A 12,608-nucleotide genomic window follows, 5' to 3' on the forward strand; every position below is an offset into this window, starting at 1 on the left:
ATTATTATGACTTTGAAGTAGTGTAAATGAAAGTTAGACGAAATCAATTTTCTCCAGAAATTACTTCAAACAAGTGAGAATTTCTCTGAAAATCGACTTAATTTCAACATAATTTTGATACTTAAACAATCTACAACATTTGTTGAAACTATTCTTATACATCAATTTGTATAATTTACCACCATAAATTTTTGATGAATTTTAAAAAACTACCCCTTCTTTTCATATATTACCGGTGACGCACGCTCGCGACCTCATTATTAAGAGGCAAGATGAGAAGACGTGCTAATAGAAACCAATACTTGTTATTTAGATATTACGTAACAAAACGCGTATAATTTCAACGACTAAATCTATCAATTTTAAATTTTTGCTCCAAAATCGACTACGGCCCCTTAAGTACTGTAGTTTTTCTCTATAGAACCTCAAGGTGTAGATTACCCGTCTTGCTGTCTCGTATTAATGGACCCCAAGTAGGTCACATTGGCGATCCCGGACAGGATGCACTGCACGTAACGGTAGCGGGCGCCATCTGCTGCCGCCGTCTTTTTGCAATATCGCCTACAATCTATCTCTAAAGAGCTATTGCCTCAATAACCAGTGTAAGGCTGCCTGTCCACTAGAGCGGAGCAAGGCAGAGAAGCGGTGACGGTGAGCGAGATAAAAATCCAAATTGCATAAAATGTCCGCTCCTCTGCGCTGGGTGGCTGGATGGTGGATTTTTGTCTCGTCCACCGCGGCGCTACCTCGCTGCGCTCCAGTGGACAGGCAGCCTAAGACTGCTTTCTCTCCTCTGCCACAAGAGTCTACTGAAGTACCTAGTCGGGGAAATATATTTGTCAGTAAATAAAGGCGTCTCTGAAAAATGTCGACAACTTGCAAGAACACGTGAGGCCTTTGCTGAATGCAGAGTAGGAACTATATAGTCAATTGGTTCGTCGGCGAGTACTCGGTAAGCAATAGGTGGCAATAGGAACGTGGGTCGACCGATGCAGGCGCCGCTTTTTTCACAAGGAATGAGTTTTTGCGTCTCAAACGGTTCCTGCGAACTTCACAGTTCACACGGGTGACACAAAAGACGTGATCTACACTTCCAGTTTTGCTAATGACGAACCATAACGTGTGGACACAATTTGAGAAGTTACTAAGTTTTTAATTACGCTAAGTAATCGATGATGTTATTTTAAAAAGATATATGAACGTTAGTTATATGAGTTTTGAATGATTCACAGTTAGTTTCACTAGACATATTGACCGGGATATAGACCGTGATTACCTTTTGTATTATTTGTGAGCTCCCGATATTTCGACGCAGTTACATGCATCATGTTCACGGGTGACTGAAGATAGCGGGTGGGTGTCAAAGTTGTGTAGACAGCGCTCTGTCTACCCTCATTCTTGCGCGTCGGCTGCGTTCACTTCATATCACATATCGGGAGCTCACAAATAATACAAAAGGTAATCACGGTCTATATCCCGGTCAATATAAGTCTAGTTAGTTATATGTATTCAATTATCACTTAAAGGTCAATTTTACCAACCAATATTAGGAAACAACTCAAAATTAACATCAGATTACTTTGCCACTCAAGTGGATATAATGCAACTTGGGTACTCGACAGTTTTTGAAAGCTCGTAAAGGCTCTCTATACGAGCTGGTGTCTTGCAAACCATGTTTTCTTTGTGGATAAAATAGTTATTTGTTATACAAGGGTGCAAAGTTGTATTTTACCCGCGAGTGTGGAATTGAAACACGAGCAAGCGAAAGGATTCTATAGTTGAACCACGAGCGAAGCAAGTGGTTCTAAAATAGAATCCTGAGCGTAGCGAGTGTTTTAACACACGAGAAGTAAAATAAATTTGCACCCGTGTGTAACACAAAACTTTTCCCCTCTCTATAGCGAGGAAAGTGCAACATCCACAGGCGTTAGATCATCTTCATCAACTGGAATCAGTCATTTTTTTTACGATATTATAACAAAAAACTGGAAATTCTGTACTTTTACGTGAGAAGTTTTTAAGTAAAATTTTGTTGACAATGTTGACATTTATGACGTATGAAATGTCAATGATGCGTTTTGAAATTGCATCGACTTAACTTGTGCGTTCAGAATTATATTTAACATAATTATTAAAAAACAAACGTTTATTATGGAATTTTAAGGTTTATGACTTAAGTAGTAGTAGTAGTAGTAGTAGTAGTAAACTCTTTATTGTACAAATATACACATTAAAAATTACATGGTACAAATAATAAGATGTACAAAGGCGAACTTATCCCTATGAGGGATCTCTTCCAGTTAACCTTTGAGTAGATGAGAGGAGAAAGTGAAAAGAGGGTGACAAATGTAGCAAAATGTACAACAAGGTACCAGAAAGATAAAGGATATAAATACATACAAAATTAATAGGATAAACATATAATATATTACACAAAAAGGAATGGGGAAAATACACTAAAAATTGGAAAAAAGTAGAAAAATATAAAGCAACATACAATACAAATATAGGCACATTAGTCAATCAGATAACCACAGCTTCTTAAACCTCTCCTTGAACGACGCAAGCGATTGCGCCTGTCTGAGCGAAACTGGCAGCTCATTCCACAGCTTCACTGAACGCACTGCGAAGGACTTGTTGTATCCACGAGATTTGTGAGAGGGGATGGCAAGTGATAAATTCGCGCTAGAACGGAGACGGTGGCCACTGCCTTCAGCCAGAAATTGAAATTTTTGAGAGAGGTATACAGGAGAAGAAGGTGTAAAAAGAACATTGAAGAGAAGAGAAAGAGTGTGAAGATCTCTGCGGCGGCGGATTGGAAGCCAATTGAGTTTATGACGGTAGTAAGATACATGATCGAACTTCCGTAGGCCGAAAATGAATCTTATACAGACATTCTGTAAGCGCTCTAACTTGTCCAAGAGCTCTTCTGTCATGTCAAGATTCACAGCGTCGCCGTAGTCGAGTAAAGGCAGTAACAGAGAGCGAGCGAGCATGGCTTTGGTGTCAAGTGGAAGAAAGTTCTGCAGGCGCCTTAAAGAGTGGAGCGATCCAAACAGCTTTTTGCTCAATTCAGTGACATGAGGCGCCCAGGAAAGTGTCTGATCCATGGTGACCCCTAGATTTCTGACAGTGGGTGAGAAAGGAATTGGTATACCATCAAAGAAAATTCTAGGTGCCACCTGCTCAGACAATTTGGAGATGTAATAAGGACTTCCAAAAACGATCGCTTGCGACTTCATGGCGTTGACTTTCAACCCGAAAGATGAAGCCCACAAACAGACGGATTCTAAGTCGGCGTTAATTTGGCTTACGAGGGAATCGAAATCGTCAAGGTTGGCAGCTGAATAAATTTGCAGATCATCTGCGTAAAGGTGGTAGCAAGATTTTAAAGACTTAGTAATGTTATTTATGAAAATGGAGAAAAGCAATGGAGAGAGAATACCCCCCTGGGGGACGCCAGAAGAAAGTTCACACCAATCAGAAAGATTATCGTCAACTCGAACCCTCTGACGCCTCCCAAAGAGATAGCTGCGAAACCAGGACAATGAAGTGGGTGAAACATTAAAATGATTTAAAAAGGCTAAGAGAATGTCGAAATCAACTGTGTTGAATGCGCTGCTAAAGTCCAAGAGAACCAAAATTGTGATTTTTTTATTTTCTATATTAAGGCGAATGTCGTCGGTGACTTTAACAAGCGCAGTGGTAGTGCTATGCCCGGGGCGGAACCCGGATTGGAAAGGGTTAAAAAGGTTGTGTCTGTTGAGGTGCGAAGAGAGACGTCTATTGACAAAACGTTCAATTATCTTGGAAAGGACTGGTAGGATCGAAATAGGACGATATTGGGAAAACGAGGAAGGATTAGACACTTTAGGAAGTGGAATTATGTGGGCATTTTTCCAACATGAGGGAAAGACACCAGAGGAGATAGAAAAATTTATTATATGCGACAGTACAGGAGCAATTGAGTCCGCCACGAGCATAAGCATATCCAAGCTCAGATTATCATCACCGACGGCTCTAGTTTTATTAGACTTGAGTATTGAAATAACTTCTTGCGTGGTAATAGGGCCAAGATCAAAGAGAGCAATGTCTGAAAGCGGAGAATTGGCTAAAAGGGACAAAGAAGTTTGCTTGACAAGCGGGTCAAGGCAAACAGGGGAGGCGCTGAAAAATTGATTAAGAGCGTTCAGATCTAGAGTCTCGATAGCATTGGGTTTGGCCTTGCCAACACCAAGTGATTTTAAAAAACTCCAAAGCTTAGTGGGAGGACATTCGTCAATAGAGCGATGTATATATTTGCGCCTAGCGTCCCTGCAAGCCCTATTGCAACGGTTACGAAGCGATGTGTAAGCTCGATGATTAAGTTCCGAGGGATCGTGTCTTAGTCTTAGGCGAGCTCTGTTCCTTTTCTTCATTAGGTCCCTAATGTCTGAAGTAAGCCACGGGGCAGGAAAGTGTTTGACACGTGTGGGTTTTAGAGGAGCATGTCTGTCAAAAATCGCAAGCAATACGCTGTTAAAAGTCTCTAACTTCTGGTCAACATCAGCTGCAGAATCCAGCAAATCCTTCCAACACACTCTGATTACGTCGGTAGTAAGCGCTTGTTGATCAATATCTGCAAGGTTACGTCTCATAATAATTTTATGACGTCTTTTGGGGGAGCGAATTTTGAAGGAGGCGAAAATTAAGTCATGGTTCGAGAAAGCAGAAGCACTGAATTGACCATGATGTGACACATGCACAGGAGAAGAAGTAAGGATTAAATCGAGTAGAGAGGGGGGGCCATTATGCGGAAAATGTGTGGGACTAAGTGGTAAAATATGAATATTGAGGGAAGAGGCGAGGGACTGAAGCCTAACTGACCGATGATCATTTTTGACAAGGCAAGTGTTAAAATCACCCATTATTATAAGATGCTCAAACTGCGGGGAAAGATTAAACAAAGTATTTTCGAAAGTGTCAAAGTAGTTAACGTTAGAAGAAGGGCTGTAAAAAACCCCGAGAAGGACTTTAGTGTGATGTAATGAGACATCAAGAAATAAATACTCAGGAGAATTGGAATAAACTGTGGGAGACTGAGCTGCGATCTGGCAAGGAATGTCACCTTTTAAATAAATGGCAACCCCACCGCCTCGCACAATGCTGTTTCCGCCATCCCTACTACCCGTTCTGTCATTCCGAATCAAACGAAAACCGGGCAAAGGATAGTGGGTAGATGGAAGTGACGGTTTTAACCACGTCTCGGAAATCAAAATGGCGTGAATATTTTTACTGTCAAAAGTAGCCAGAAGATCTGGATAGTGGGCCGGTATGCTCTGCGCGTTAATGTGTACGACATTAAAGTTTTTCGAGGCGGCTTTGAAAGTGCAATGTAAGCGATCGGACAAATCAGGCGCATCAGACTCATCGCTCAAGGAGTCGTAAAAGCTGGTGGATGACAAAGAGAAAAACTCGCTATCAATGCTTGCGTTAAGTACATCTGACATGGTAAGTGCTGATAATTGTTTCTGTTAAAATAATGTGTAAAATGTGTAAATAAATACAGATATACCTATAGAAAAAAAAAGATAATATATAATTGTGTAAGTAAAAAGTGCTGATTTTATATAATCGGTTGTATATATAAACTTGCTATCGCCTCATTTACTCGCCAGCAGCTGTAAAAACAATAAAAATAAACTTTAAAATTGACAATACGAAAATCGTTACTCATATAACTAACATATTTAAGTATACCATCACTTAAACCGGCACAACTATAATTACTAAAAAGTTACACATTGTTAAAAGAAAAATACGCCTTTACTTCAGCAATAACAAAACGTACTGTCAAACTGACACATTCCAAAGTGATATTATCGTGCTGAATTTGACGTTTGTCTATAGTTGGCAATTGGGTTGGGTATAAATAAAATAATTATCAATTAAAAATAAGGAATGTCGGTAGAAGATGAGATTAAACTGTACATAATATAAAACAAGATACATTGAAGTTTATACGGTAACTAAAAGTAAAATAATACAACTAAACATAAACAACTATCGGGACCATGGGTCAACGGGCTTCTTCCTTGCGGCCCGGTTTGGGCGAGGGACTACCTGCGCCGACGCACCGCCAGCTGGAGTCGCGCCTGCGCCTGCGGCAGACGATTGCGGAGTCACTCCAGGTTGCTCCTGAGACTGCTCGGAGCTGGCCGCCACCCCTGAAGGCGTTGGCAATGCCTGCAACTCCGCCAGAGTAGTAATTTTACGCCGCGAACCATCCGGGCACACCACAACTATCTTACCATCACTGGTCCAGCTGCCCTTGACCCCATAAACTCGCCTGGCTTCGACAAAGACTGCATGCCGGGCACTAGTGAGGAACTCAGAGGCCGTGTAGCCCGACCCCTTGAGCAGTTTCTTTGCTGACCACACATCATTCCGGGTGCGCAGACAGACAAATTTAATCAAAATTGCCCTGGGTTTCTTTTTGGACGTACTCTTCCCAAGACGATGGCAGACTATAAAGGAAGACTCTGATATACCTCGCAATTGAAGTTTATCCCAGCAAATACTTGTCACTTTTTCGACTACTACCTCATCCTGAGCCTCCGGGACTCCATGCAGCAGCAGGATGTTGGATCGTGACCGGGTCTCCATGTCCTCAAGGGTGTGCAAAACAAGGTCCATCTGAGCCTGCAAGCCCGTTACAGCTTTCCAAATAAAACTTTTGAAATCATCAAATTGGTCCGACACTGCCTCCGGGGCGCCTGAATCTTGTGCGGGGATGGATTTCTCAAAGTTGGCCATCCGGGTTTCAAAGAGCTTCTTCAGCTCCTCCATGTTTTTTTGCAACTTTGACAAGTGATCCATTTGCTAACTGTAACACTATGACTTGCACAAACAGGAAATGAAATTTAAGTTTAGTTCTTCAATAAAGAGTGGTGAAAATAACTGTGGGCGGCACTGAGGTGATTATTAACACATATGTAATATTGTCAAGAATTAGAAAAACAGTTAAGTATTTTTTATCCCAAAATAAAAATCCGTAAATAAATTTGACGTGTGCTTCTTTCTTCTGCCTACCCTTTTTCTTCTTTAAAATCATTAAATAAAGCTAAATCTGGTATTTTTTATTAAATTCTCAAACCATTTATTTAATGATAATTAATATCGAACGAACCATTATTATGAGCGTTTTACGTTTTGTTATCTGTCAAGCTACTTAAACACGCTCCATCCAAGGTCAAATTACTTTCCCCACTAGTGGATAAAATGCGTTTTTCCCCGCTTGTTTTAAAGGATAAAAGACGGCTTTCCGAGCTAGTGAGGGGAAAAGCAATTTTCTCATCTGTTTTTAAAGAACAAAGGGAACATTTAGGAAAACGTTGAGATGAAAAGATATTTACTTTGTTATTCCTTGCATCGTATCTCATTTGCTACCTTCATCCTCAGACAAAACACCTCCAGGCTAACCATACAAGTTACCCTCCCTAAAGTACAGTAGCCTCGTTGATTACCTTACCCACCTTACCACATGTAATTACTTCTTTTGTCAAACGAGTTTCATTTCGGCAATTACCCGCAACCCCTTTGATAAACCCCTTAGTTAACCTGGTTAATTAAACTCGTTTACTCTTCTGACGTCTCTTACATGTGAGATGGGTACTCGTAATTATTATTTAAGTCAGATAATTTTGCAGCGTCTTTCTATTGCGCTGCGGCTATTTATTTTATCCTTGTATGGGGAATCTTCATTCTCCAAATGGTATCATTCCCTGCCTCCAGGGGTCCAGGGAGAGGCGAGGGATAATATTAATGTTTTTTGACATTATATAGAGGATTTTCACAGTCATTTGTTATAAAATTTGGAATAATTCATTCAGTCATTTTCAATTTAGAGCAGTGCAAAAGTCAGCTTTGGGCTATGGAATTTTTTAGTTTTCTAATAATTTGTTAGACCAAGTAGTAAAAATGTTACAGTATGTTATATATTTGTTTACTCACAAAGCCCTTTCATTTGGTACCCCACATGGTATGTTTGAAAGAAAAAAGTAAAAAACTCTGTACTGCCATAGAGTAACTTATACTAGAGCGGTACTGTCATAGTAAATTTTGTAACCCCAGTAAATTCACTGCCATCTGTCGACACACTTTAAAACTAAAAATGAAGATTTATAAAAATACGATAGAATGTATTTTAATATAGATAAATGATTTTTTTTATTTGCATTAATTATTTTTATGATTTTGACCCATGTTCTTTCACTGATATGCGTTAAAATTGTTGAATAACAAACGAAACCGTCAACGCCATCTATACGACTGTAGGCCAAAGCTAGTAGCGCCCTCTGATCGAGAGTCAAATTTTCTTGATTTTCGAGGCACGTTTTTTCCTTAGACTGTATCTATCTATTACGGAGTTATATCTATCTTTGGTACTGCCTAATGAATCTGTGGTACTGCCGACTTTATATGACGTCACAGCAACAATCCCACCACTTTCGCGCTTGTCATCTCGTATTCAGGACTCAATGAACTGATACCAACCCAACTAGGGAACAAATCAAATTATTTTACGAACTGATACCAAATAATATACCCATATCCGAGAAGACATGAGCAAAAATCGATTTCTAGAAGACTTTTCGAGAAAAGGCCAGGCCACTATATAACAAAATAATCTTCTCGCTGAATAAACAAACCGACTATATACTGAAAGCATCCGTAGATTTAATGCTCAGTAAAAGGGGTTTAGCACACAAACCACTGCTTGCTTTGACATTTCTTTTATTACATTGATATACAGGATTAATTATAAGATTACAAAGAAGATCAAAATCGAATATAACCCCGGGCTCACGCCTGCCGCCAAATCTGACAGTTCTGCCAGTTCTCTCTAAAAACTAAAATGACCATAGATACAACAATCAAAAGTATAAAGCCAGGTACATACTACATGTAATTATCAGTAGTATTAGGCTACATATAGGATATTACCTATAACCATTTATAGCACCATAATGCGCCATGCAACCGTGTTAACACAACCACAACGTAATGAGTGCCGTGAATGTTCGCCGTTTCATGATGATAAGCCATTTTTCTTAAGTAGGAAGAATCGCTGTTCTTTTAGCTTAGCAAGCATATGGTTGAGTAAAACCAGTATATTGTTAAAGTAATACACCAATCATCATCAAATAAAGGATTTAATACAATAAAAACAGACATAACTTGGGAAACCGCTAGGCGACGCCATTACTGCGATGCTCATCTGTCAAGTCCTTGCCGCGCTATAGTGATGTATCAATATCCAATACCGATTGTATAGCTGCTCGCGAAAGCCTCATATCGGTTATTAATATGTACCTAGTGTTTATGATATATGGCAAACGCGAGAAGACAAATCGCTTGATGTGAAGCGATTGTCTTCGCCCACGGCCATAATGCCACACCGATCGGTTCCAAAGTGCCTAATAGAAATCAATACTTGTTATTTAGATATTACGTAACAAAACGTGTATAATTTCACCGACTAAATCTATCAATTTTACATTTTTGCGACTAAAATCGACACCGGCCTCTTACACAGTTTAGCTGTGCGATGCAGGAAGTTTCTAGGGGAATGCACAGTTGAGCACTGCAAACCATCTAAGTAAATATTAACATACTCGAGATTGGCTAGTTTGTTTGCGTGGAAAATTTTACAGTAGCCAGTAGTAAGGCATAACATAACATTTACAAATAATTTAACAACAAAAGAACCGACTTTTCAAAACTCTTCAAACAGACGGATTGTTTTACCTATATACAAACCTCTGTAACTCGAAGGAAATAATAGGACTGTACTTTAAAATTTTATATAATAACCTCTCTAGTACGAATTTTTTCATTCGTTTTACCGTGGTTTTACCTCTGCAAGCCGAAACCTCTAAGAACAAAAACCTATAAGAAAAGAACCTCTCAAAATGAATACCCTTTACCAAGTGCCAATAAGTTGCCAACTCAAGTGCTATACGTCAAGTATGGATAGTTGTTTGGCCGGATACCGGATGTTAGGCCTGACCATCGGCTGAATATTCGGTATCCGGCCGGCCGGCGGAACTGTACCTAAATATCGGTTTTTTAGGTGAGCATTGTGCAGTTTTTGACCTGTTTCGTACTGAACGTATTCGCGCGGACTCATTTCTAGTGATATAATCAAGCTTTTCAATCTCGTACCTTCATTAGGCCACTCTTGACTGAAAAGCTCTTAAATATATCACGATTGTATAAAATACTATTTAAAATAATAAACGGGTACGATTATAACCGTGACTGTTTCTTAAATCCAATTTGTTTACTCCGAAATCAAGCAAAGCTACTATCCGGTATCCGCAGGATAATTTATTTATTATTTTAAAAATAGTTGTACAGCATAACACTATAATAAGTCACTATGCGGTATGCGGTATCCGGCCGGATATTAATATAAGGGCCGGATAGTAACCGATCTCTACATTCCTACTGCCAATAAGTTTTTGCAATAAGTTAGCGTGACCAGTTTGAGCTCGACGAGGCAACTGCTCTTAAACAATACGAACAACACTGCTCAGCTTCTTATCTCCGGGTTAATGCGCCACAATCTGTGCCTGCACACTGCATTCGATAACAGAACAAATATTAACCAACCACCCCCTCTTGACCCCCAACACAACCCCGAACCCACCGTAAAAGAGCTCTACACACACTGGCAAGTTTATAAGTCGACTAGTTTAGCTAGAACTTTGCTTGTACACGGATTACAATGCGTGTAAATGTCATGTAGAATTGGCCAATGTATTTAACGATTTAAGCCCGCTTGACGGTTCAGTTATGGGCATTTTGCTTAACCAATTTTTATAATCCATGGCTTTTGACCAGCTAGAGAAAAAGAAGACTTATTCGTAAGAAATAAAGTTTGATTTTAGTTGGTTTAAAGAAGTGATTTTGGAAAATGTGATGCACGTTATAAATTACGCTTTCTGGTTCGGTTAGCCGATTACGCCGAATTTACGGGTGCAAGGCGCGTAATGTTATGTAAAAAGAAAACAGGGTTTGGTTTTGTTATGGGAAATAAATTGAGTGCTTTTTTTAACCACAATTTTGGCATGTTTAAAAGTTAAATGGTTTCAGAAAGTGGTCATAATATTATTATAATAATTATGTTATTCCGGTTATCCCGTACATAATTACCGAGTAATTTGCCCTTCATTGAGTACCTAGGTAAGTACTTACCGTGCAAGTATAGAACCTAATGGCGTGAGTTTGAGTAAAGCCATAAAGGGGCCCACTGACTATCAGTCCGCCGAACGATATCGGCTTGTCAGTTGTTCGGAACTGTCAAACTTGTTCTTACTGACAGACACATATCGTCCGGCGGACTGATAGTCAGTGGGCCCCTTAAGGCGGTTCCCTGAGCCAGAAGGCGAAAAATCTCCTTATATGATCATGTTTTTCTAGAGGCGTTGATATTCGTAGACGTGGAAAAAATATATGTAGTTCTTGACTATATTATCTTTAATATCATAGCTTCCGATACACGAATTATGACACTTCGCTCGATACAATTAATTCCCAAAGTAACCTCTAACTCGGACTTTTAATCCAACTTTACTCGGTTATTTATTATGTGATACTACCTATATAAACAAAAAAAGAAGAAAAAACAATCTTAACTTAAATAGTTCCTTTGGGATTGGGATTGGGATCCTCGGTGTCGACATTTCCAGTGACGTCCAATTCCGTAGCCACCTGGAAGGGAAGGCTGATCTGGCATCCAAAAAACTCGGTGTGCTCAATAAAGCACGGCGATACTTTACTCCGGGGCAAAGACTGCTGCTATATAAATCGCAAGTCAGACCCCATATGGAGTACTGCTGTCACCTTTGGGCAGGAGCACCTGGATGCCAGCTTGGACCCTTCGACTCAGTCCAAAGGCGCGCTGTACGAATCGTCGACGATCCCAAACTCACAAGCGGTATCGAACCTTTAAGTCTAAGGAGAGACTTCGCCTCCTTGTGTGTGTTCTACCGCTTGTACAATGGGCTGTGCTCTGAAGAATTGTTTGACATGATGCCAACGGCCGCTTTCTATCACCGCACCGCTCGCCATCGGCAGGGTGTTCATCCTCACACCCTAGCACCTAAATGGTCGCGTACTGTGCGGTTTAAGAGGAATTTCCTCCCGCGTACGCTTCGGCTGTGGAATGAGCTCCCTGCCGAGGTTTTCCCGAGGGGCTACAGTATGGGGTTCTTCAAAAAAGGAGTGTACAGGTTTTTAAAGGGTCGGCAACGCGCGTGTAATATCTCTGGTGTTGCAGGCGTTCATAGGCTACGGTAACTGCTTACCATCAGGCGGGCCGTACGCTTGATTGCCACCGACGTGGTATAAAAAAAAAAAAAAAAAAAAAAAAAAGTAATTTCATAGTAATTTCGATATTGAAGGGTAACGTTTTTAAAATAAATAAAAATCGTCAAAATTCGATCAAAATTGACACTTGGCGCGCATGATCTTTCCCGTTCTTTCTTGCGAAATGTGACAGAGACAGCGGCAAACCGATGGAACGGCCTTAAGGTAAGGCGTAAGGGCGGTATAGCTAAGAC

At 40.1% G+C, this 12,608-nt stretch overlaps 2 protein-coding genes across 2 annotated transcripts in view; both read right to left on the reverse strand.

Annotated features, from left to right (window-relative positions):
- Positions 1-12,608, reverse strand: part of LOC134746939 (uncharacterized) — a 299,672-nt gene that overhangs the window by 245,212 nt on the left and 41,852 nt on the right. The window lies entirely within an intron of this gene.
- On the reverse strand, positions 5,998-7,047 carry LOC134746771 (uncharacterized). Its single transcript, XM_063681299.1, has one exon. The coding sequence runs from the start codon at positions 6,856-6,858 to the stop codon at positions 6,043-6,045; it is 816 nt and encodes a 271-aa protein (XP_063537369.1). The 5' UTR covers positions 6,859-7,047; the 3' UTR covers positions 5,998-6,042.

The sequence above is a fragment of the Cydia strobilella genome, chromosome 13 (assembly GCF_947568885.1).
Source record: "Cydia strobilella chromosome 13, ilCydStro3.1, whole genome shotgun sequence".
NCBI classification, from domain to species: Eukaryota; Metazoa; Arthropoda; class Insecta; order Lepidoptera; family Tortricidae; genus Cydia; species Cydia strobilella.